Source organism: Aplysia californica, unplaced genomic scaffold, assembly GCF_000002075.1.
Source record: "Aplysia californica isolate F4 #8 unplaced genomic scaffold, AplCal3.0 scaffold00002, whole genome shotgun sequence".
In the NCBI taxonomy this organism is placed as follows: domain Eukaryota; kingdom Metazoa; phylum Mollusca; class Gastropoda; order Aplysiida; family Aplysiidae; genus Aplysia; species Aplysia californica.
Window position 1 is genome coordinate 2,640,005 of NW_004797272.1, and position 24,619 is coordinate 2,664,623.

Below are 24,619 nucleotides of genomic sequence, written 5' to 3' on the forward strand. Positions count from 1 at the left end.
TAATTTAGCCGAGAGCATAACCTTTCGATCAGAATCAGGGCGTTGCATACATGTACACTACATACATACACATGTTTAATCGTCTTATGATGTTTTTCCGACAATGCCTTCCCGGCATTCATATAACCTAGTTGAGGGAAGTAAGCTTCTGTAATTAATTTCATTTTTCCTTTTAAAGGTAAATAATACTCTCCAAAAGCAGGTAGTCTAATTGTTGCTCAATAATAGCTCTAGCCCTGGCTAATATTATTGTCTCGCGAGGAGGGGTTCTGAACAGGTGGGCGTTCCCTTTGGAGGTTTAAACCTATTAATAGAAACAGGAACTCCTCCTGACTCATTGGCCACTGCGCAAGTCAGAAACAATCAAAATGGCGATCATCTGCTAAGTGAGGAGTAAAGAATATCAACATTTTCCAGGATGGAAATCTATCAGTTTTCGCGTTGTTGGCCTACTTGCACTTAATTTGAAAGCTTTAAAAAACAATCTGTTCATGTAGTGTTTAATTAGTCTTTACTCTATGGTTTTAACCTTTCGTACTTACTTACAAGCTCTATAAACAGTGAACCTAGAGTGACAATTTTGAGGTCATGCTTGAGTTCAGAGAGTATTGAGGAAGTTGTGATTATCAAGCAGTGCTCTGTGTGAAAGTTTTCTGGTGTGTTCGTGTTCGTATTGTCTTACCGTTGGATTTCTCTTTTATAAGATCGTTACCAGTTACACGGTTGCACAAACTGGCATTCTTTTTTCTTGATGCATGTGATTACCGTTACCAATGGACGAAATCTAGCATACTGACACTGTCAAGAACTTGTTTATCATCCGTGACATCAGTATCAGTGTCCGTGTCACCCATGAGTCTTGTTGGTCCGGGTCTAGTCTTGTAGACTGTAAATCTAGACGTAGACCTGCACCAGTTGCAGATCTAACTCTTGGGTCTGGGCGACCGGTGTGGAGGGTCTGGCCTCAAATTAGCTAGCAACAGGCAGACAGCAGAAAATTCAAGATGTCCTTCCTCAGCAGCTTCAAGAAACTGTTCAAATTTGGCTCTGACAGTGATCAGATGAAGAAGGGCCTGTGGAATGTGAACATTAGAAAAGACCAAGATCCTGAGCAGTTCTGGGATATCATTGGAGAGATTGGAGAGGGAGCATTTGGTGCAGTATACAAGGTAGGCCTAATGTTTGTTATAATATGACATTTGCAAATCTTATCTTATCTCTTCTCTAAACTCTAAGTCTAAGATTCAAATATGTAAAATTTAGGCCCTATCTTCTACCTTCACTCTCCTCCTGCACACGTCTTGTCTTAGATGCACTGCTTTTGGATAGTCAAACAACAGTATTTTTGCTGCAGATCACTCATATATTTATGGCCTCTAAAACTGTCACAGATCAATTATTTTCAAGAAAATTTCAAACCTTATTCAACTGCAAAACATCAAATGGGGGAAAACAGGTGGGCATCCGCCCCCCCCATAACCCCGTAGATCCGTAGATTTGTTTTGGTGGTGTATTATCTTTCTTTCACTACTGTCTCATGCTCAGGCTCAGGTAGGCCCCTATTGTATTACTGCAGCAGGTCTAGCCGATTTTTTTTTCTCATTTGAATCACGAATCTGTTTTACACGGATTTGGAATTTGACATTCGCAGCAGATATTAATAGTTTAAAAAAATATTTGATTCATTTCTATTTGAACTATAGCTATATTAACACATTATCTAATAGTAAATTTCCCATTTTTGTGCTTCTGAACGTTCGGGGGGATTTAGTACAAGACTTATAAATATTTTTTTGGCCGGCTCTATTTCTCCAAACGTTCGGGAAAATAAACTTGAACTCTATTCCTCAGAGCGGTTTCCGTTCTCGAAATTTGTTGATAATAAGCGAATGGAGTGGCCCATGTGTGTGTGTGTTTGTGTGTGTAAAGTGTGAGGGGGGGGGGGCGTGGAGTGATTTTTTTTTCCACGAAGGATTATATAGTTATTTGCTGGATGAGTAGATTTAAATGCAAAATAAGTACTGCCAAGGTGGAGCAGTCTTGTTTTATCGCTGTACTTTTTGAAGGTATTTTCAAATAAAGTATAGTCCGGGAACGTTACCCCAACCACAACTGAAGTGTATCTGAATATTCAGACATTGAAAAATCTCTAGATCTACCTCTAGTATAATTGAATTTGATGCAAAAAATGCTTCTTCCCAGTCCTCGCAGAATGGCAGAATGAAAGGCTGACGCCAAAATCTCGCAAATAACCCAAAAATCTCGAGATCGGAAACCGTTAGGAGAAATAGAGTTCAATTTTATTTTCCCGAATGTTCGGAGAAATAGGCACTTCGTTTTTTATTTTTTAAAGGGGGGTTTGAGGGGGGGGGGGGTGTATAGGGGAGGGCATACACACTCCCTGTTGTTAATATTTTGAGGTTTGAAATTTTTGTAACTAGAACTTGTGTAAAATTGAATTGAGACAGTTTTAGTATATAATATGATCTGCAGCAAAAAATACAGCAGTTTGGCCTGGCCCCCCCCACGGCGTTGCATATCTGGAATGAAAGTACAAATGCACACCATTACTTTTTATTCAAACCTCCTGGATTGGTCCTCAGTGTGGAATCACTGTGGGCGCAAGTTGGCCTAGTATTTTATAGTTTGAATAGAATCCAATATATTAAAAAACCAATAACTTGCCAGCCATGCAGTCCCGACATTGAAAAGAATAGGACTGAGGTGGTGCTAGCGTGTCATAGGAGGCGACTTAATAGCGAAACCAGGTAGTGACTCCCGAAACAAAGTCATCCTCCCTCCACGTCGGGGGTTGCGTCTCGAGGCGAACATCCTCTCTAGTAAAAAGAACTTGTTAAAGAAACACATACACAAGCAAAAGCCATTATTTTTCCTTGGCTGGTCATGGATTTTCTCCGAATGGAGAGTTTATGATGCGAAGCAGTGAAAGCCGAAAGGAAGCTGCTGGGCAGAAGCCTCCACCATCATCCAAGTCGAGGTCTCTCCGGATTGGATTATGGAACATTAGGACCCTTTATGAGGCTGGAAAAACTGCACAGGTCCTCCAAGAAATGCACCGATACCACCTACACACAAACTGGGAATCAGGGAGACCGACTTGAACCAGTCTGGACAGAAGCGAATGAAAGGGGGAGCTTTTCATTTATTCAGGAAATGACTGTGATGGGCCTCACAGGGTAGGAGTAGGGATTGTCATAGCCAAAACAGCTCAATTTAAGACTTTTAGGGGCTGGGAAGCGCACGGTCCAAGAATCATCATGGCCTCATTTGGAACTAAAAAAGAACTCAAGGAAAGAGATGGTAGGAAGAAGGTCATAAACTTGAACATCATACAAGTGTATGCCCCAACCAATGATGCAGAAGTGGAGAATAAAGATGACTTCTACAACCGCCTGCAGAGTGCGATCGACAAACTTCCAGGTAAGGACAACAACATTGTCATTGGAGACCTAAATGCAACTTAAAGAGAGGTAGGTTCGGACAATCATCAGCATGAGGAAATCATGGGCAGACATGGATTAGGAGAGGCAAATGACAACGGAGAAAGATTCCAACACTTCTGTGCATTCAACAACTTGGTTATTGGAGGAACAATGTTCCCACGCTAATCAAGCTGCCAAAGAAAGGAGACCTCAGCAATTGTAACAATTACAGAGGCAAAACACTCCTGTCCATACCTAGGAAAGTCTTTAACTGGATAGTCCTGGAGAGAATCAAGCTGGCAACAGATGAGAAGCTCAGTGGAAACCAGGCAGGATTCCTCAAGAACCGATCATGTGTGGACCAGATGGCTACTCTGCGCATCATTTTTGAGCAATCGCTTGAATGGAATTCACCACTAGTTGTCAACTTCATTGATTATGAAAAGGCTTTTGACATCGTGACAGGGAAACTCTGTGGAAACTCAGGCATTATGGAATACCTGACAAAATTGTCAAGCTTGTGAAGACCACCTATGATGGAACAAACTGCCAAGTCTTCCTCGAAGGACAACTCTCAGAACCATTCCAGGTACAGACAGGAGTGCGAAAAGGATGCCTGCTTTCAACTTTTCTCTTCATATTTGCAATTGACTGGATCATGAAGGAAGCCACCAGAGGCAAGCGCAATGGAATACTGTGGATCCCTTGGCAGCAGCTGGACGACTTGGACTTCGCTGATGACCTTGCACTGCTCTCTCACACACATCTTCAGATGCAAGAAAAAACCAAGGAACTCAACAGTGCCTACGTATACACACGGGCAAGTCGAAAGTAGTGAAGCTAGAAAGAAGTGTCAAACCCTGCTGTGACAGTGGAAGACAATCCCCTAGAAGAAGTGGACTCCTTTACCTTCCTTGGAAGTGTCATCGATGGTAAGGGTGGGACTGAGGCAGATGTAAAAGCAAGAACCGCCAAGGCAAGGTCAGCTTTCAAGCAATTATCAAAAGTCTGGAAAGCAAGCAACATCTCACTGCACACCAAGATTCGACTCTTTAATTCCTATGTCAAGTCTGTGCTCCTCTACGGCTGCGAAACTTGGAAGACAACAAAGACAGTGCTGAATAAAGTCCAGACTTTCATCAACAGATGTATGAGGAGTATCCTAAGAAATAAGTGGCAGGATAAAATAAGAAATGAAGAGCTATGGGAAAGGACAGGACAAAAGCATATAAGTAGAAATAGGACTAAAAAAGTGGCGTTGGATGGGACGCACCTTCAGAAAGCCCAGCGGAAACGTCACTGCAATGGAACCCACAGGGAGCACGAGGCAGGGGTAGGCCACGAGAGACATGGAGGAAATGTGTGGAAAGGACATGAGAGGGATGAAGCTCACTTGGAATGATCTAGGAAGGATGGCCCAGGATAGAGATCAATTTGGAAGGAGCTTGTATGTGGCCTATACCCTGCCAGGGGTGAAAGGCATTGATGATGATGATATTAACTTGTGACAGATTAGTCAGTATTTGTGTGTAAGAGGGATAAAAATGAACAGGAAAAAGGCTCTGGGACAGAAAAGTGAAAGTAAAATAGTACCTGATTTGGTTTCAGGGCCAATATGATTTAAGTTACTGCCATTACTATGACCAAGTAGTTAGTAAGTAAGTCTGGCATTTTAAACAGAGTTGTGTCTTTGGTTTTAAGAAGAACACAATGTTTTAAAGTCTTGTCACTTTATGTGAGGCATTGTGGTGAAATCTTTTTTTCACTAGTCTAGCAATTTTTATCGGATCTTTGTTTTTTGGCTCCACACCTTTTATAATGTCAATATAAAAACCCAATTCCAGGGGAATTTCACTGGAAAACGTTGATTAAAGGCAAGAAATGTATTAAATTTATATTTAGTTTTTAGTTTGTAAGGACTCTCACTACGTAAAAGTTATCAGCCTTTGGCGGCCATTTTCTGTATAAAATTTTACCTCTAAAACTAGACTGCCCCCACCTCCTTAAATAGCAAATACTTCGACTTCCATCAAGACAGACTTGATGGGTATTTTTGTATTTTTTTCATTGAAAGAAAGGCAAATGAATTTAGCTTTTAGATTTTACCGGTAACTCCGCATGCTCCAAAATTGATGAACGCCTAATTCCACAGCGTCGTGACACGTATTCATTTTTATATGAATGAACTGACCCCTCAATACTTTAAAACCCTTCCAGCCCCGAGCGTGTGTATTTTCAGCAGTGCCTGTACCTCCCACCGTCCCAAGAGCGTATATTCTCTGTTTCAGGGGGTCCCGAATTTGAGCATTTTTCGAAATTAGCGAACCCAATTTAACTTAGATTTTCATAATATTTGTTCATTTGCCTTTAAAAATTGTTACATGTTATTATCTAAACCTCATTACATAGATACTACATCACGTTTTTAAATGCACGCCTCTTTTTCTGAAATACTGCTGTATTGGCTGGGACTGGGGTTAGGGAGTGCACAAAACTGGCTGGGGCTGGAAGGGTTAATATGTTGGGTAGCAACACACCCACCATACTTGTGTTTTTCAAATTATACAGGAGGAGCAAAACTCTGATTTATCTTTTTGATACACTCGTGTATTTTCACAAAATAATTGCATGACTCCTTAGTCTGAAATTTTTATTGGGCAGGTACTCCTTTCTGGTGCCTTGGAAATATGTGATTTGCGCCAAAACAATGAGTTACGATACTTCAGCTGCTACATTGCGAATTACCTTTTATTTTCTGAAAGAAATTTAATTAATGATTCTAATTCTTCTGGGCCTTTTGAAAGCAGCACAGGCTCTGGTGTAGAAGTGAAGAGCGGGTAGTTACCTAATTGTTGCTCTCTGTGGTTTTGGATCACCCTTTTAGGCGTATTGCTTCTGATTTTGAACAGTATCAATGTGATCCCATGTTCGGGCAACTAATTGTGGCTGTAAAATGCGAAAATATCGATGTGTCATCTTTTAAATTTTTTTGGGAGTAAGTGTTCTGTGGTGCTCGGAACTGCGTAAGGTCATATATGAGCGCACAGGACACTTTAACCGTTTTCAATTTGGTTGGAAATTTTGAATTTTGCCAGGGTGGTTGCTGAAGTCTATTTTTATCAAAATTGGACCATCAGGGATCTTTAACGTACAACTTTCACTCGGGACCTCCGAGATTTTTTGCCCTTATCCAAGAAGGCTAGGTGTTAGATCTTACCTACCGTAAGAAGGAGCCAAAGAGTAGCAGTAGAAAGGCTGCAGAAAGAGTCAGGAGTCCTGAGGAGGGGGGCAATGGAGGTGAGGTGGTAGGGGCAGAAAGTGGAGATGAAAGCAGATGACAGAACATTTATAGAGAGTAGGAAAGGATGTGAAAGGAGAACATTTTCGAGAAGTTAATTTTCCCTGGCTATCCGGATTCGAACCCTCGACTGATTGAATGAGAGGCGAACACCTGAAACTTAGCTTCTGGACCACGAGAGTCCCCCTGTGTCATGTCTGTAAACAAAGGCATTTCTGGAAAAGGACATTTTATGTGTATACTGTATACGCTATTCTATTTTTTAAAAAACATTTTCCGGCTAGAAATAACTTTAAATCTGTAGAACTAATGTTTTCCTTTTGTTGCTATAAATAGTCTGAATCATTTTGATGTGTAAAATATTTTTGCTTTTCAGGCAAGAAATAAGGAAACCAATGTGTTTGCTGCCCTGAAACAAGTGGAGATTAAGAATGAGGAAGACCTTGAAGACTTTTCTGTGGAAATCAACATCTTGGCTGAATGTCCACACCCGAACATAGTTGGACTCCATGAAGCTTTTTTCTTCAATGACAAGCTATGGGTAGGTTTCCTTTCATCCTAGTTTTGTAAGAGTAGACACGTAAGTCTCGTCAAGAATTTGGGTTTATATGTCATCATGTATCGTTATAATTTTTGAGTCTTCTGTGTTCCTTCTTTTTACATTTAAATACACTTTGTTTACCCGCTGTCCTCCTGATCATACTAATGGTGCCATGTGCATTAATTCTCTTTAAGTGACCTTGCTCCGAAGTTTTAAGGATTTGCCCCCTTTGAAAATTTTGCCTGCCCCTATAATTTATCTGACTGTTTCTTCTAGATGTCTCTTTCTGATCTGATTCTAGGGGTAGGGTCTTGTTCTTCTTACTGTTCATCTCTAAATGGACACTAGTGCGAAGGCTTCTTTTCGTTGCTGGTTCTCCAGGCCTCCATAAAGTTTTGGGTGTCTCTTCTGCTTAGGGTTGGGCCAATAAATATGCAGGGTTAATCTCATGATTTGAAAAATCACATGTGCTAACAACTGTGGTTCCTTAAAAAAATACAGGATATTTTCATTATACTTACATTGAGTGAGCATGAATCCACAGGGAATTCAAAAGAGAATGTTGAGTCTGCCCCGAAATCATAATAATGGCAGAAGGCTAATGTTAAGAATTGTGGATTGCTGGATCGATAACAGCAACAAGAATTGTGGATTGTATTGTATACTGTCAGAAGACAAAAAGAACAGAAACATAATGGTAGATAGTCAGTCAAGTGGACTGACACTGCAAAGACTTTGATTTTGATTTGTTTTCTTTTGAAGTGTGGTTATGGAAAAATCCACCAGCAAAGCTGATTGTCTTTGCCATGAAAAAGTTGGTGTGTCTTATCCAATGAATGTAAATGAGTTTTGGCTTTTAAGTATCTCTGCATCTTATCCGCGTATAATGCATCCTATGCTTATATACATTGATAGTTGGATTTTGGAAACCAACCAATGTAGAATTGGGTATGTGTAGTGTTGTAAGTGTAAAGGGAAAGAAATATAGGAAGAGAGATAAAGTTTTGTGATTTTGAGTGTATAGCCAGAGCTCATTTGTGTGGCATCATCATGAAATCAGGCACTCATCAAAATAGTGAAATCAAAGAAACCAACATTTGTCCATCCGCAGGGCAATAGTTACTGAAATTTCTGTTAAAGCTCTACACCTTTTTTGAAATTTAAAAACACATTCCTGCACACGTTTTACTGAAAAAGGTTGATGATCAAAGGCCAATAAGTGTAAATTTGTTGTTTCTAAGGACATCACAGCCTTGGAAGTCGCCAAACTTTGGCGACCGTTTTCTTTAATTTGATCTCTAATACCAAGTGGCCCCACCTCCTTCAACCGCAAATGTCTTAACTTTTATTTTCATCAAAAGCAAGGCAAATGTACCAATAACTCTTTGTCCAAAAATTGATGGCGCCTAATTCCACCGCGTCGTGTTGCATTTCTCTATGAGATGAGTTATGTGTAGCATCATTTTCCTTTAAGTTTGCTCTTTATTATCATCTTGACATTAGGATGTGCACACTTGTTAAACATTTTGTATGTGCTTCTTGGGTTTTGGTTTGAGAAGTTGGATCAATGACCACAAAGTAGCTACTAAGATCTAAATTCATCTTTTATACAGCCTTCCTTTTTGCATAAAATTAGACTTTGTACAACAGTGGTTAGTTCTGTGTGTGGCTTGTTATAATATGCAAATAGCTGTGTGATAATTTTACTCAGGTAAACTTTATTTGTAAAATATAGATGTTTCTTGTGTAATTATAATTCACATAAAGCGTTTATGAATTATTAAGAAGTGTGCTGATTTGTTTTCTTTCTCATCCTCCACAGATGTTCATTGAGTACTGTGGAGGTGGTGCTCTTGATTCTATCATGGTGGACCTGGAAAAGCCTATGTCAGAACCTCAGATTCGTTATGTTGCCCATGAGATGTGTGTTGCCTTGGCTTATCTCCACCAACAAAAGGTCATTCATCGTGACATCAAAGCTGGCAATGTTCTACTGACAATGGAGGGAGATGTAAAATTAGGTAGGTCCCATCATGTTTCTTATCAGGACTTGGTTCTTCAAGGAAGATACATTTTTCTCTTTTTCCCTATAGTCGTTTGATAAGATTTTAAACTCAAGCCAAGAGTCTCATTTGTTTAAGTTCTTTCATTTAAACTACTAAGTTATTTGAAAATGAATTGAAGTAGGCATGATTTCTTTATTTTTCTTTTATGTATCAAGACTACTGTCATGTTGAGTTTTGGTTACAATAAAAGCAAAAAATGTGTTCAAGTCGTTTAAAGAGTTAAAAAAAAAAAAGAAATGAGTCCTTTGTTAACTTTATGTCTCTAGATCCACTGTGGATTTGCAAAGTTTCAATAGTTAAAAGGCAGCAGCTGTGAATTTTGACGTAAGCTTAATCTGTGACTTTTTTGTTCTGAATTGTTCTCAAATAGCTGATAGCCCGTTTCAAACTGACAGTTTCATGACTGTCTTTTATTGATTCATAATGTGCTTGCTTTCAACAGCTGACTTTGGAGTATCAGCAAAGAACACAAAGACCACTCAAAGGAGGGACACATTTATTGGTACTCCTTATTGGTAAGCCATTCTAAGTCTAATTTATTGCTATAATGTGCTTTTTATTGCGGTCAATGACTTTTTTCTTTACATTTGGGGTTTGCCTAATCATATGAATATTGAATTCTTTTAGCTGTTGTGTTTTTATTAGTGGAGAACTGACAGTCTTTTGATTGGAGCTGTTAAAATTCTCTTCACCTCTCAAAAATAGTCAATTTGAGGCTGTGTGTATTTAATTAGACCACCTTAATTTTTCAATTGAAAAAGCATGTTTTGATTTAGCTTCTTTTACCCACAGACCCTGCCTCAACTTTTAAAAGTGTGATCTGTTTATGAGTTCATGACAAAAGGTGGTGCATAATAAGGGGGGCCAGTAGTTTTGACTGATTTTTTCCTTTATGTAGTGTATAGTAGTCTCTGACAGGTTTCCTCCCATTCTGTCTTTCCTTTCAAACATCTATCATCTTACTTATTCTATCTTTCCTCCTTTATTGTATGTTACTTTCTGGTGTTGCGTCTAATCTCTTGCGTGGGTGGTTGGCGGGTGCTCTGGTGTGGTTTGCTCCTTCTTTCCTTTCAAACATCTGTCGTCCTTATCTTCCCTCCTTCTTTTTTTGTGTATTACTCTCTTGTAACACATAATCTATTCTTCGGCACTTATATGACCTTATGGTATTGCAAGTGCTGTAAACTCTTACTAAAACTAAACTAATCTTTTGCTTTTACACGATCTACTTGTTTTGCAAGTTCCATAAAACTTATACTGAAACTAGAACTAAAAGATTCCTACTGTTTTACAATTTTTATAAGTTACTATGGTGGGTGACAAGATCCTTTGATTTCTGCTCCGTCTAAAGTTTCTGCTTTTTTATTTGATGACACCCTGGGTATTTCTCCCATGTATTTGGACACTTGATCAATCCTCAGTGGGGGTAGAAAATTCAGTTTATGTTTATTCTGAACATAAGTTTCATTTAGCTCATTATCTTTGATTGTGATGTAAATCAACATAGGAGATGTGATAATCCTTTACCTTTTTGAGAAATGCAAAGGCCCTTCATCTTTGTAGGTCTTGTACCGTCAATGACTAATTTTCTGAGAAGGTATCAGTTGAAAATCTGTTACCTAGCCCAGTATGGATATGATGGGGGTTCTCATGTAGTGTTACAATGATCCATTTTCCATTCATTCCTGAGAAACAGAGACCTAGATCTTTTATGGGGGAGAGCATGGGAGCTCAAAAATAAAAACAGCTGAATAAACTGAAATAAAGCAGTTTAAATCTTACTTGTGTAAGGCTGTATTCTTTCTATTGTGTTATGAATTAAATGCGGTGTGTTTGTTTTTATAAACTTGACATAGATTGAACAAATGTGCTCTCTGAGACCACTTTTGATCAAGCCTTTGTTGTGGAATGCTGTCCGTATAAAACTGATTTTTGAAGTTCAGTCAACTTTGTTTTGGCACTGATGATATTGGTTTAATCTTAAATCAATAATTGTAAAGTGTTTACCACAGGAAGTCATTCATCGAACTAGACGAGAATGGTATAAAAAGCATGATTTTGCTCATAATCACAAAGTGTTAGTATTAATTGGTCGCTATTTAAGGACAAGTGGGCTATCCCGAAAAATGCTGTTATAAAAAAAAATCGAAGGTAAAGTTTTTGCCCCTTGTTCAGTTTTATTAACAAACAAGGAGAGTTTTCTCTATAACCAAACAAATATAAACACCAATGAAACCAAACTTCTCTTATAGGTAGGGCAATGCCCTTTTTTGGTGTAGGTCAAGATTTCTGGAAACCCCCGAAATCTGGGTTAGCCTGCTTGTCCTTAAAAGCGACCAATTATAATGAAAATTACTTTTTTAGTGTGTTTAAATTTAAATATATATGCCTATTTAATAATGCAGTGTTATATCTATTTTCACCAAAAGTCATTTGCTTTTTTTCATAGGATGGCTCCCGAGGTGATCATGTGTGAGACATTAAAGGATGAACCTTACGACTACAAGGCTGATATTTGGTCACTTGGTAAGCAAAAAGTCTTTAATATTCTTCTATAATTTTGTGTATATTGGACATACTTGCTTTGCAGAAATTGTATGCTCTGTTGCTTTTGCTCTGTTTCAAGAGTTGAAATTAGGAAGATAAGAAGGTATTTAATTTATACACATTTTACACAGAAGAGATTTCAGTGAAACAGTGGGAATTATAAAGATCTCAGTAACATAAAAAAAAAAGAGTTTTGTCAAGGTAAAAGTTTCCATATTGAAATAGTATAGTACATGTATCATTTTGGGGAGGGTTATGGCGTGTAGATTTTTTTCAAAGCTTGAATGATATTTTAATCAGAATTAAAATTAAATTTATCTTCAATTTCATGAAGGTTGCACCTCTGCATATGGGTAAATATATTGATTTCCTTGGATGAAGATTTTTATTCAATAGCAGGCAGTGAGTTTTTAACAAGGCGATTACTCTTTGGTTCCAGTACTGTGGGAGGTTGATGATATGCAGTGCTACTTTTTGAGAGAGAATTTGAATAAATTGTAACTGCGACAGACTTTTTACTTTATATTTTGTATATAATCATCTACAAACCTACTTTTACTGAGAAATAACTTTAACTTAATGCTTCCTACACTTTGAGAAAACCAGACATATCTAAATAACCCAATGACGCTCTCGTGGTCTAGAGGTTAAAGTGTTTGCCTCTCGTTCAATAGGTCCTGGGTTCGAGATCAGGCAAATTCAAAATTAATTCCTGCCAAACTGAAAATGTTTATGTCCCGTGCGTTCATATGACCTTATGCGGTTGTGAGGGCCGTAAAACACTTACCCCCCAAAAAATAGATAGCCCAGTTGACTCCTTGTAATTTACAAAAACAATAAAAGTGGTATGTAACATCTCTTAAGAAAACTGCCATTTTCTAAGTTTATAAGTCTGCCCCAGAATTTAATGACACGATGCATTTAATCAGAGTATAATGAGTTTTCCTCACCTCTCGGAATTAAACATGGTTTGGGTGTAGATTGTAGTTTTCCCGAGTACCAGAAAGGCTTTCCAGAATTTTAGCTGTACATTGTTAATTACATCCCAAGTTGAAATTAAGCTTAATATGCGCCCCCCCCCCCCCCCCCCCCCCCCGAAAAAACTTGTTTTTGTAGGCCTATGGAGTCCAAAATATTATTAAATGAACAAACGAACCCCAGAAGGATTAATTTTATACTTTTTGTAGCTGCAACTAGTGGGTTAAGGAAGCTTTGAATAGGTGAACACAATGAAATTTCAATCAAAGAGTCTGTGATTAAGATGACATTGATGTGGGTGTGATAGGTATTTTAAAGCTGCAAGCAGTGATGAAGACATACAGTTGTAGCTGTACTTAAAGTTTCTCTCTGGGAATGTGTTCAATTTGTCCCAGGTATCACACTGATTGAGTTTGCCCAGATTGAGCCTCCCAACAAGGAAATGCATCCCATGCGTGTTTTGATCAAGATTCAAAAGGCTGATCCGCCAGGATTTGACAAACCCTCCAAATGGTGAGTTGCTTCTCTTGATTTTAGATTCTCCTAGCATTTAGTGTAAGTGACTATAGACTTGAAAACTAAATAAGGTGAGGCAAATATGGGTTCCAGATTGATGTATTGGTTTTGGTAGAGAATGATTCCGTTATTTTAAATCCTTTAAAAAAAATGCTCGATCTTTTTTTGTTGAACTCATGAAGAGCTTTTTTGAAGATTCATTTTTGTGAAACTATTTCTTTTGCCAAGTTTGAGAAACAATAGCACTACCCATTCCACCTGACCACCTTTATATTTCTAAGCCCCTATTTTGAACGTGAGATGACTTGGCTTATAGTCTAACATTTTCAATTCCTTGAAATATGTTCTTTTGTTTGTCTTAATAGATCTAGTCTTTTGGGAGTTACAATATGTGTAACTTTGTGAAGGATATCTTTGCTCTTTGCGTCTGTCGCTGTTAATAAATGTCTTGCTTCTTCATTGAAGAAGGGTTGTTGCAGGTTCTTGCCTTCTTTGTTGTCTTATCTGACATTGTGAAAATGGTCCATTGTTTTCTTTATCGTTGCTTTTGGACAAAAAATTGATTTTCATGAGATGCATTCTTTTTTTCACGTTTTTCTCCAGGTCTAAGAGCTTCAAAGATTTTGTACAAAAGTGCCTGGTAAAAAGTCCTGAGCAGAGGCCCACGGCTCTAGACTTGCTCGAGGTATGCATTCTGTTCCTAGCACTGACTATTCTTTTATTTTGGACCCATTGCTGTGAATGAAGTGAGACTGGTAGGGTTGTAGGAAGAAGAGTATTTTCATTTGTAATGGCTGAATATAAAGCAGAATATTTGAATCTGGCTATAGTCAAAACAGTAATTGGATACTCATCTTTTCCCCTTTTATGAGGCTGCTGGTTTTCCTTAGAGCAGTGGTGATTCAAATGAATTTTGTTAAAGACTTATTGCCTTTTGTTACTCTTTTGGAGTGGTCATGTTACGGTTGGACAATGTAAAATAATTTCTGTTAGTCATTAGTATCAAACTATTACCTGTTTGTTATTGTGTTGGTGTGGTGTGACAGACTTTAGTTGGAGAAAAAAGTGAGCTTACGAGTTGGAGGTCTACTTATGAACTTGAAAATGTCCTCTTTTCCTTCCCAGCATCCATTTATCAAAGATTACAAAAACAAGAAAGGTATTATGGACCTCATCTCAGAAGCCAAGGCTGAGGTGGTGGAAGTGGTGGAGGACCTCACTGAAGAGGAAGACATTGCTGCCATCAAGGTTTGTAATAGTCTAGGATGCATGCTTACGAACCAGCTTGAACTTGCCTTCTTAGTTGTTGAGAAGAAGTAGATCATTGAAAATGTGTTCCTTTTCCTCAAGTAGTGAAGGTGGCTGAAATTTTTTAGAGGAAAGATTGTACTTATAGATTTTTCAACTTGATTGAGATGCAGTTCATAGACATGATGAACCCCCCTGGGGCAGTGCCACTGACTGTAGTGTTTTTAGGCCATTCCCAAAGGGGGGGACATTTCTCGTTCAAGCACAAAAAAATTGTAAATGGGCCGATTCATGTCACGCTCATAACTGTGCCTGATCTACCACAGGGAATTTTTGCTTTTTCTTTCTTAATCCTTACTGTTGTCATTTTCCTCTCTTCTTTTGTATGTTTGTCACTCTCTTGTGACTCGCTATTTCCGGGGTGCCTTGGTAGTCGAAGCAGACCTTGTGCTGTTGAAGCTAGAGAGGTGAGCAGAATAAGTCTGATTCCCTGTAAAGACTTCTCTGTTGACACCCACCCCTTGGCGCTCATATGAACTTATGCAGTTGCGAGCGCCGTAAAACCCTCTGCTGTAAAAAAAACCCCCCAAAAAACCCCATGATGACGGTGCAGTACATTGCAGCTCAAGTGTGGCAGTGGTGAGGAAGATCGAGGGCATTTAGAAATAATTACCCTGTCGTGGATTCCCTAAGACACACCTGTGGGTGGTTGATGGGTGCTCTCGTGTGGTTTGCTTCTTCTTTCTTATCAAACATCTATGTTCTTTATCTCCCCTTCTTCTTCCCTGATGATGTTAAGGTCTATTGTTTTTGTCTAATGACATGTTGATGGAAGTACAATTTTTATTACCTAGGTACTTACCGATGTCACGTCGTATTCTACGGTCAAAGTTCTGTTTCAACTGTCTATCTTTGCTGCTTCCCCTTCAGTTTCTACTACAGTGATGTTCTTGACTCTGTGTCTGTCAGTTATGTCGCAGTGATTTAAATAAAAATAAGCATTGACATTGCGGGCTCTCAGGGGATAGCAATGAGAAGTATATGGTAGGTAGGCAATGAGTTACGTTCAGTTGTTATTAAAATGTCATAGTTCCAAACTATGTTCATTTTGTTCCTTTGTCACCCCACGCAAAGCTTTCTCATGTTTTCCCGTAATGTGTGCTCATGTACAATTCAATTTTGTTCATTTACCAATTTTATGCCTTTCTTTCAGGTCCATGCTGATGCTGTCTGTTTCACAAACTTTTTGTGTAATGTTTTGTTGGTTTTAACATTTCAGAGAAACATGAGTGCTGATTCACAGTCCATTGACCTGGACAGCATCTCAACGGCCAGTGACGAGGGTACGGCCAAGGAAAAAGAAAAGGTACTTTGTAGATTCTTTGTTGTGAAAAAGTAAACTGTCAGTGAACTAAGGCGTAGCTTCCTACCCCCTGAAGTGTTTGGGAATTAGGGGGAGGTAAACAAAAAAAGGGGGGTTAGGGTTAACATGACAGCTGTAAGAAATTGCATCATCAGAAATTCTAAAGCTGAGAATTATTTCTTGAAATGTGAGTAAGTGTTAAAGCACCATCTGTGGTGGTTGAAGGATGTGACAGTGAGGTCCTGATTCTGTCCTTTCCCTCTGTTGTTTCTGTCTGTCTATCTTGCTTTACCCCAGAATGAAACAGTAGATTTGCGTTGATGTGCTTCTCTCTACTAAAAAAAAAAAAGGCAATGATAACAATAATCTTTCTTGTCCACAGAGTGCGGAGCCAGAGGGAAAGAAAAAGGAGTCTGAGAAGGCGCCAGCTCCATCCATTCCTGCAACGGGAGCAGCAACTGCTGCCGCTGCGAGAGCAAAAAAATCTCCTACTCCCGAGAAGTCTGTGTCTGCCAAGAAACAACCAGCTCCATCTCCTCCCACGCCAGAGAGCCTTTCTCCAGTGCCATCACGAAAAGAGGAAGAGGTTAAAACTGTGGAACAGAAGGAGGATGAGGCTAAGACGCCAACGAAGGAGAGGGAAGAGGTGAAGCCAGCTCCTGTGGATGCGGACAAACTGACGATGTCCTCAGACGAAGGTATCGGCGATGAGAAGTCGACATCAGACGGCTCAGAAACAAGCCAGGTAAGAAAGAAGATTGATAGGAAGGTGCGAAGGGTCTTTCTTTCCATTCTGTCAATTATATTAATAAATTTAGTGTGTGTGTCAATGTCTTAAGATGACCAATACATCTGCGGAGTAGAAGATTTAAAGGTTAAGATGGCTTGTGGCTTTTGCCAATGAGACGAATTTTTGCAGAGAAGTTTGCCATATTTTGAGCTTTCAAAAGCTACACTTCCACATGTTGATGTTCGCAGCTTGTGGATTTGTCTCTTGGTTTAAGAATTTTTTATTCGTGAAGCCACTTTATCTAAAGGAATGGTATTTGGAGTAAAGATACTAAGTGGCAGTTTACTGCTGTGGTAGGAGTTTCTCAGTGGTTTTCTTTTTTTTTTATAGACCTTGGCAAAGTAATGAAGTGATTTTCAAGACTATCAGAGTAAAAAAAAACCCCACTCTTTTTGTTTCTAGTTTTCTAGTTACTGAGTTAAATGTGAGTCTATAGAGACGGGCTGCAACATGGATACTTGACAAAATATATGCTGCGTACACTTTAAAATGGAAATGATAGTCCCGAGTTTTAACTAAAATGACAGTATTATTTTTTATCTCATCTTCGGTGTTAGCCTCTTTGGGGAACATTTTAAAGTTTACACATAGCTTTATTGTGACTGGTATGACTTTGACTGCTACTTTTGTTTGTGATTGTATGTAAAGACCTTCAGATCTTTTTTAAAACATTTTTCAGACCTCACAGCACTGCCCAAAATTATATTTTGTTTTTCATGACACTTTGACTTTAATTTTGCAATCGTTAGGAAGTAAGTACTCTACCCAAGTTACTTTTGTTTTATCTTTTTGTTACACCATTGCTGACTTTGCCTGTTCAGTTTCTTTTATCTTTACAAGAGGTCAAGGCTTCCACTAGTATGTTCCTTTTTTGTTCTCTTGAAATGTCTTGCTTCTTTTTGTTCTCCGTATTTATTTGTTAAATACTTCAATGTAGATCTAGTGATATAGTCTACCCCACGTAAACAAACCGAGAACTGGTGTTTTCTTTTTCCCCTACATATTTGTAGACTGGCAGTCCAGCTAGACCCAAACACGAGGTGCCAGTAGCAGCTGCAGATGCACCTTCTGGAGAACATGTTGCCACAGAACTCGTTACTGACATTATTGATGATGTCCTTAACTCCACCACAGTGGAACCTTCCATAGCCAGCGTTGTGTTCGATACTTTCCAAGACTTTGTAGCTCCCGGCACCCCAACAGTCGAGGAGCCGGCAAAACCCTCTGCCACCACTGCACCAGGGGAGAGCACTACTTCCAGTCTTCCAGCGGACTCGCCTGCCTCAGTGTCGGTCAGTCTGGCCAGCGACAAGAGTTCCTCGGAGACTCTAAAGGCAGACGAGGAGGTGGAGAAGAAAGAAGAGCCGGCTAGCAAGAAGGAGGAGGGGAAGACCATCACCTTCGGTGGCGTGTCAGTCCCAGAGTCTGGCATGGTCGTCGTCAATGGGTTCGTGGTTCCCCCGGTTGATGGCAAACCACCGCAGGGCAGCGAAACCGCCGCTGCAGCCGTGAAACAGGTTGTGGTTGTGCCTGAGCCGGAAAAAGCGAGTGAGCCGAGCAGCCTCAAGGTGCCGGAGAGCTCTATCAGTGCAGTGCCACAGACTGACCTGGACACGTTTGAGACAAGAATGAGTCATGAGGGTGAAGAGGACGGCTCTGACCGCCGGTCTGACTCGGGCAGTGTCAACACGGTGGACAGCATCGGCGACAGCACAGAGCCCGACCGTGATGAGGCCCCTGTCACTCGCCGAGTCAAGAGAGGACACATTCGTTCACGCAACGTGAGTACACTCCGCCTCCAGCTACTGATGGGTGTAGCAAAGTGAACAAAGAGCTTTGTGAAATTGTTTGTAAAGCGTTTTATTAAATACACGAAGCTCTCCTGCTCTTTCATTTAAAGGGTGCTGTGCTTTAAAGCTACATTTTGGTTATCCCCATTGTTTCTTTTTTCTCTTATCACCATGAGACCATATTTTTGTATTGACAGGAATAAAGAGAAAGTAATCTATGTTTAGTGCTGCTGTTTGATGATTATGTTACATGATTTCATCATAACAATAATTATAAAAATTATATAGCGCAGATTCACGCTCACCATTCTATATCAGCTATAAAGTTTCAGACTTGCCAACTGTCCCAAATTTTCCGTGATTGTCCTGGGTTAGGCTTGAGAGGACATTTTAGCCCACTGAACTAGAGCTTATCCAACTTGATGTAATTTTGTTTGTTGTTACATAATCTGATGCTTTAAGGTTAGGTGTCCCCGATTGGGTTTTTGAAAAGTTTGCTAGCCTGAAATGTAATTTTACTATTAGTTTTAAATATATTCTGAAGCTTAAAGATAATATATCTGCATCGTGAACATATTTTTAAAATAAATTCCTAGGAAGTTGAGTCATAAACTACATAGTTTGAAAAAATTCCATCTCATAGAGAATAATAACTGTTTAATTTTGAGAAAAGAGTTTTCTGAAGTCTCAAGTTCTTTTGCTTTTCAATTTTATTACTTTTGCATTTTCATTGTCAGATTTCTTTCAACTGGTGCTTTCTCTATGTTTAATTTAAAGGACTGCACCTATACTGAAGATTGTTTAGCTTTCCAGAGAGAGTGTTTCTGTAAGTGTAAATGTCTAGAGACAAAAATCACGTTTTAGGTATATCAATATTGTTTTGCTGCTTTTACGAAATATGTAAGATCAATATTTGGCCATTGGCAGTTTTGATTGGCTTATGGTTTAAAACAGATGTTCAAACAGTAGTCCTTGCTGCAAGTTAGAAAGCATTTATTTTATTTTGCTTTTTTACCCCAATTTTTAAAAAAGAATTTCCTCAGTTTCAGATGACAAACTTGTCTGAGCAGGGATCATTTTGATTTCTTTTTGTGGTTATGTTATTTAATATTTTGCATCGTCATCTGCACCTCCAACCAATTATTATTTTCTCCCCACCTTTACTTTATATATTGGTTACTTGGGATCTAACTAGTTGCAAGCTATGCACCCATTTGCAACTTTCATTTACTGTAATGTTCTTATTTCACTTTTTTAGCATTTTGTTCCAGATGAGAGCTGTTTGGCAAAGCTCTTTGATTTAGATGATCGTTGAACATGACTGTGACTGTTGATTTTATTTGCATTGCCCAGATGTAGCTTTTTGATATTATTTCCCTGCTCTCAGACTTGTGTTGCTACGTCTCTACAGGAAAGCAAGAGTCACTACCGTACAATGACCAAGACCAGGACCTATGTCAAGGATGGTCAGGTTGTGACCTCTACCACCACAAAGGTCATCGCCACTGGGGAGGAGAACAAAGTTAGAGAAGATCATTTGCACAGGTCAGTTGCAAAGTTTTTTCTTCCTTGTGCTTGTAAAGTAGGGAATGGTGCTGAAAGCTGGGCCCTTAGGTGGTTTTTGTTATAAAAATGTCATAGCAGGGTTTACTTAAACTTTCCTCCCAAACTGATTTCTGCTTTTAAACTTGTTGTTTTATGTCTGCCTCCTTTATATATACCAGCCTTAGCAATATCGCCCAGTTGTGGGGAATTTGGTAATTTTTTTGTGGGCGGTGAGGATCACCTGGGGAGTGACAGTTATTATTTAATGCCCTGCTTGGAAGTACATAGAGGTGTGTGTTTTGAAAATTTTGGCCTCTTAAAGGAAGCAAAATGTGTGTTTTGAAAATTTTGGCCTCTTAAAGGAAGCAAAAGTGGGCCCTTGCTATAAATAGGTTGACAAGCTCTGGGATGGATGATGATTCATGATTTGTGTTGTAAGCTAAATTTTGTTAGAAAAACCTTCTTAATTTTGTGCCCACTCCATTGCACATGACTTAGTTTCTGTCTTGAACACCTAATGGCCCATACTTTAATAGCTCCTGGAACAAAATGTGTTCTTTTCAATTAATGTTTAGTTTTTTGTTCCTGTTTTCGTTGTTAAGTTACTCTATCATCCCTTTTGCTGTCTTGATTCCCTTTTTGTCTTTGGTAGAAAGTACAGGTTGTACTGATAGTCAGTATCAATACGTAAATGTTACTGCTTCATTGTAACATTTGAGTCAATAGCTTACGCACAGAAGTTCGAACCCAGAGACTGTCATGCCTTATGGCTTGAAAGACAATTTCTAAAGGTAGGCTGGTACAGACAAATATGCATACAGCTGTGTTGGAAAGTAATTTTGGACTGGTATAACTCGAAAGGCTTGATACTGTCAAGTTATATATGAGCTACTGGGGTGTATATAGACCTTGTTATCAGTCAACGAAATGAGGTTAAGTTTCTTTTCTCCATTTTGATTTTATTTAGTTTAGCAGTGTGCATGTCAAACTGGTCAAGGGTTGGACTAGTCCACGTCTTCCCTTTCCTTTGGGTATACTCTTTGGTTTTGTCTAGTTTGATTCCTTCGTTCTACGTCCATTTTTGTGTCTCTGTATAGATGACTGTCTAGAAGGAATCGAGAAAGTGGAGAGCCTCCAACGTCTTGTTAAAAGATCATGTAGTCTTTTTTTTGTATTGGTCCTAGTAAATCAAAATGCCTGTTTATTCAGCGAAGAAGGGTCCATTCGGTGTTCTGCCATGGTGGTTTTCCCCTCTTTTTTGTCCCCTTTTTTCTGTTCTTGTTTTGGTAATTTTGCCGTGTTCTTATTTGCACAAGGTAAAATAGTAATATGTTTTGGCAATGGTTGTTGACGTGGTGTACCCAAAGCCTGCTGTCAATAATAACTTATGTTTTGGCTTCTTCCAAAGGGGTTGAACCTCTCCCTTCTCTCTTGGTGCTTGTGCATGGACTCTCTTTTTGACGCGTGGTTATTTGTTGACTCTCGCAGCCTCTGTACAAAGTCTCCGGTCGTGTTTGCGCCGTCATGAACACCCCCCCCCCTCTCTCTCTCTTTCTCTTTCTCTCTCTCTCTCTCTCTCTCTCTCTCTCTCTCTCTCTCTCTCTCCCTCTCTCCTTCCCTCCCTCCCTCTCTCCCTCCCTCCCCCCCTCTCTCTCTCTCTCTCTCTCTCTCTCTCTCTCTCTCTCTCTCTCTCTCTCTCTCTCTCTCTCTCTCTCTCTCTCTCTCTGTATGTGTTTGTGTGTGTTTTGCTTGTCTCCCATCCATGTTTGTTTTTGTCTGAATTTCTCTTATCCGCCCAATATGATGTATTTGCCTCCCCTTATCTAAAATCCCGTTGTTTACTGCGTCTTCAATGTTTACCCTCATCCCTACCCCCTCTTTTTCCCCCCCTCAATGACGTCACTGTCTCGCGCACTGCAAACGTCGCATTCCTTCCAATTTGTCTGCTCCATTATAATGTACCCGAAAGCCATCAATACTTTATATGTCGTTCGATCATTAATTCTCCCCCACCCCATTTCTCCTCCCCCCCCTCCTCTTGCTTCCTGTCGACACTGTTCCTCTGCCTCTCCGACATTGTTAGCTCTGTCAAACTCGTCAGTGATAATCGGGCACTTGAGGATGGAAAGTGGGCGCTCCGAGACAGAGGGCTTGCTCCTTTTACTTCTTTCCAGCGTTGATGTGGTTCTAATAATATTATTATATTCCTCGCGAACACCCCACCCCGCCCTTTTCCCTCTGTGTGGGTGGTTGGCGTGTGGTCTTGTATTGTTTGCTCCCTCTTTCCTATCAAACATCCATCGTCCTTATCTCCCCTTCTTTTTTTATGTTTGTTACTCTCTTGTAACACTTCTTATATTTTCTTGCGCTCATTTGACCTTATGCAGTTGCGAGCGCCGTAAAACCTCTACTAAAACTAAACTAAACTTTCCCATTGTTGTTTGTACACCTGTTATGCACAAGTAGAAGGTGTAACCTAATTAACCCATTTTGGAATTACTGGCTTGAACGTCTATGTACCTGCAAGTGATATTTAGTTTTATGTATCGTACCCATCTTCAATCTTCTTTATTTCGGTCATTCTTTAATAAGTTAAAATCGTCTTTTGCCAATGACGTCACGGTTACCCCTAAGAGTGGAGACCCCCCCCGGATGTACGTAGGCGGCATTATAGTAAGTTCCGAATCTTGGGCTGAAGTAGAAATTTACCTTGTTTGGTTGGTGGGTGGTTGGTGGGTGCTGTGGTGTGGTTTGCTCCTTCTTTCCTATCGAACGTCTGTCGTTCTTATCTCCCCTCGTTCTTTTTTGTGTTTGTTACTCTCTTTTAACACCTCTAATCTTCGGCACTTATATGACCTTATTGTGTTGCAACCATTGTAAAACTCTTACTAAAACTAAAAGACCTTTACCTTTGATTCTTGTCTTCTCTTCTCGCGCAACAAGGCTGAGAGCTCCGCTCCCGAAATGATTTTGTAATTCCTCTGAAGTGACAAGCTTATTGTGCCTGTTGCTAGCTTATAGTAGGCGTAGATCATTGTGAAGCGAACCGGATCTCTACGAGGGAATGGGTGGACAGTTCAGTATTATTATTGTTTTGTTGTTTTAGTAAGAGTTTTACGGCACTTGCAACACAATAAGGTCATTATATAAGTGGCGGAGAATAGAGGTGTTACAAGAGAGTAACAAACACAAAAAAGAAGGAGGGGAGATAAAGACGATAGATGTTTGATAGGAAAGAAGGAGCAAACCCGCCAACCACCAACTTACTATTTAAGACAAGTTTGTATCTAGTAATGCGTTACATGAGATAAGAAAAAAAAAGTGTGATTAAAATTTTTATTGTTCAGATGTGGGTACATTTATTTGATGTTTCACCCCTCCCTCCCTCCGCCCCACCCGCTTTCCTCAAACACACACACACACGCGCGCGCGCGCGCGCACACCCATACACACATACTCTTTCACACACCTTCTCTTCCACACAAATTTATACGCCTAGCCACACATACTTTTACGCACAAATACTCCCACAGTTACACGCATGCGAATTACATAAACAATTAATGTCAACAATGAGTTAGATACTTGCCTAATAACCAGCATTCTGAAAGTGATTTAATGGCAACGTGACAGACACGCTTTAACTGTCATAGGAATGCTTAATATTTCAGGGTTGAGTTTGACTAAAAAGAAGCACATCGACATAATAACGGTCATATTATAGATCTTTCAAGAAGCAAGACAGGGTGATTAAGATGTAAACACCCATGCTGCGCCGTGCGTCATTCACTGTCCGAAGCATTGGTGGTTGGCGGGTGTCCTGGTGTGGTTTGCTCTTTCTTTCCTATCAAACATCTATCGTCTCTATCCCTCCTCCTTTTTGTGTTTGTTACTCTCTTGAAACACTTCTTATCTTCGGCACTAATAAGACCTCATTGTGTTGCAAACGCCGCAAAACTCTTATCAAAATACTGGAACTACACCTCTTAAAATTGTCTTCACGTTTAATACCTAATTGTATTACAAGGGTCGTGAAACGCTTACTAAAACACGAAACAAGTCGAAATTGCTGAAGCAGCAGCAGCAACAGCCCCGAAGTCCCGGGAGGCCGCGGGGATATTTTGTGGTGGGACTCCACACCCCGACCTATGTGGAGTCGGCGCTCCGGTCGTGGGCGTTGGTTGCAAGGGAAATGCCGGAAGAGCAGGACGCAGGCCGGGTGTTGTCCCGTGAATTATTGATGGAGTCGCAATTGGGATGTGGCAGAGGCGCTTTGCTTTTATGTATGTCCTCATTATTATGATGATCGGTCGTGCTGCTTGCTGCTGGGGCGATTTGTTCCGAGGCACACAGAAGCAACGCGTGGGTGTCCCCGACTCTTATTATTATTATTTTTTATTAGTTTTGTATAGGTTTTGCGGCGCTCGCAACTGCATAAAGTCATATGAGCGCCTGAAGATTAGAGGTGTTACAAGAGAGTAACTAGCATAAAAA

At 39.8% G+C, this 24,619-nt stretch overlaps 1 protein-coding gene across 1 annotated transcript in view; it reads left to right on the plus strand.

The window, feature by feature from the left end:
• Positions 1-345: 345 nt before the first annotated feature.
• Positions 346-24,619, plus strand: part of LOC101858314 (STE20-like serine/threonine-protein kinase) — an 81,033-nt gene continuing 56,759 nt past the window's right edge. The window contains exons 1-12 of the mRNA XM_005089008.3: positions 346-1,169; positions 7,118-7,282; positions 9,105-9,303; positions 9,791-9,863; positions 11,798-11,874; positions 13,269-13,386; positions 13,993-14,074; positions 14,515-14,637; positions 15,917-16,003; positions 16,383-16,745; positions 17,801-18,571; positions 19,992-20,125. Of these exons, the coding sequence (XP_005089065.1) occupies positions 1,005-1,169; positions 7,118-7,282; positions 9,105-9,303; positions 9,791-9,863; positions 11,798-11,874; positions 13,269-13,386; positions 13,993-14,074; positions 14,515-14,637; positions 15,917-16,003; positions 16,383-16,745; positions 17,801-18,571; positions 19,992-20,125 (2,357 nt within the window). The 5' untranslated portion in view covers positions 346-1,004. The remainder of the gene's footprint in view (positions 1,170-7,117; positions 7,283-9,104; positions 9,304-9,790; positions 9,864-11,797; positions 11,875-13,268; positions 13,387-13,992; positions 14,075-14,514; positions 14,638-15,916; positions 16,004-16,382; positions 16,746-17,800; positions 18,572-19,991; positions 20,126-24,619) is intronic.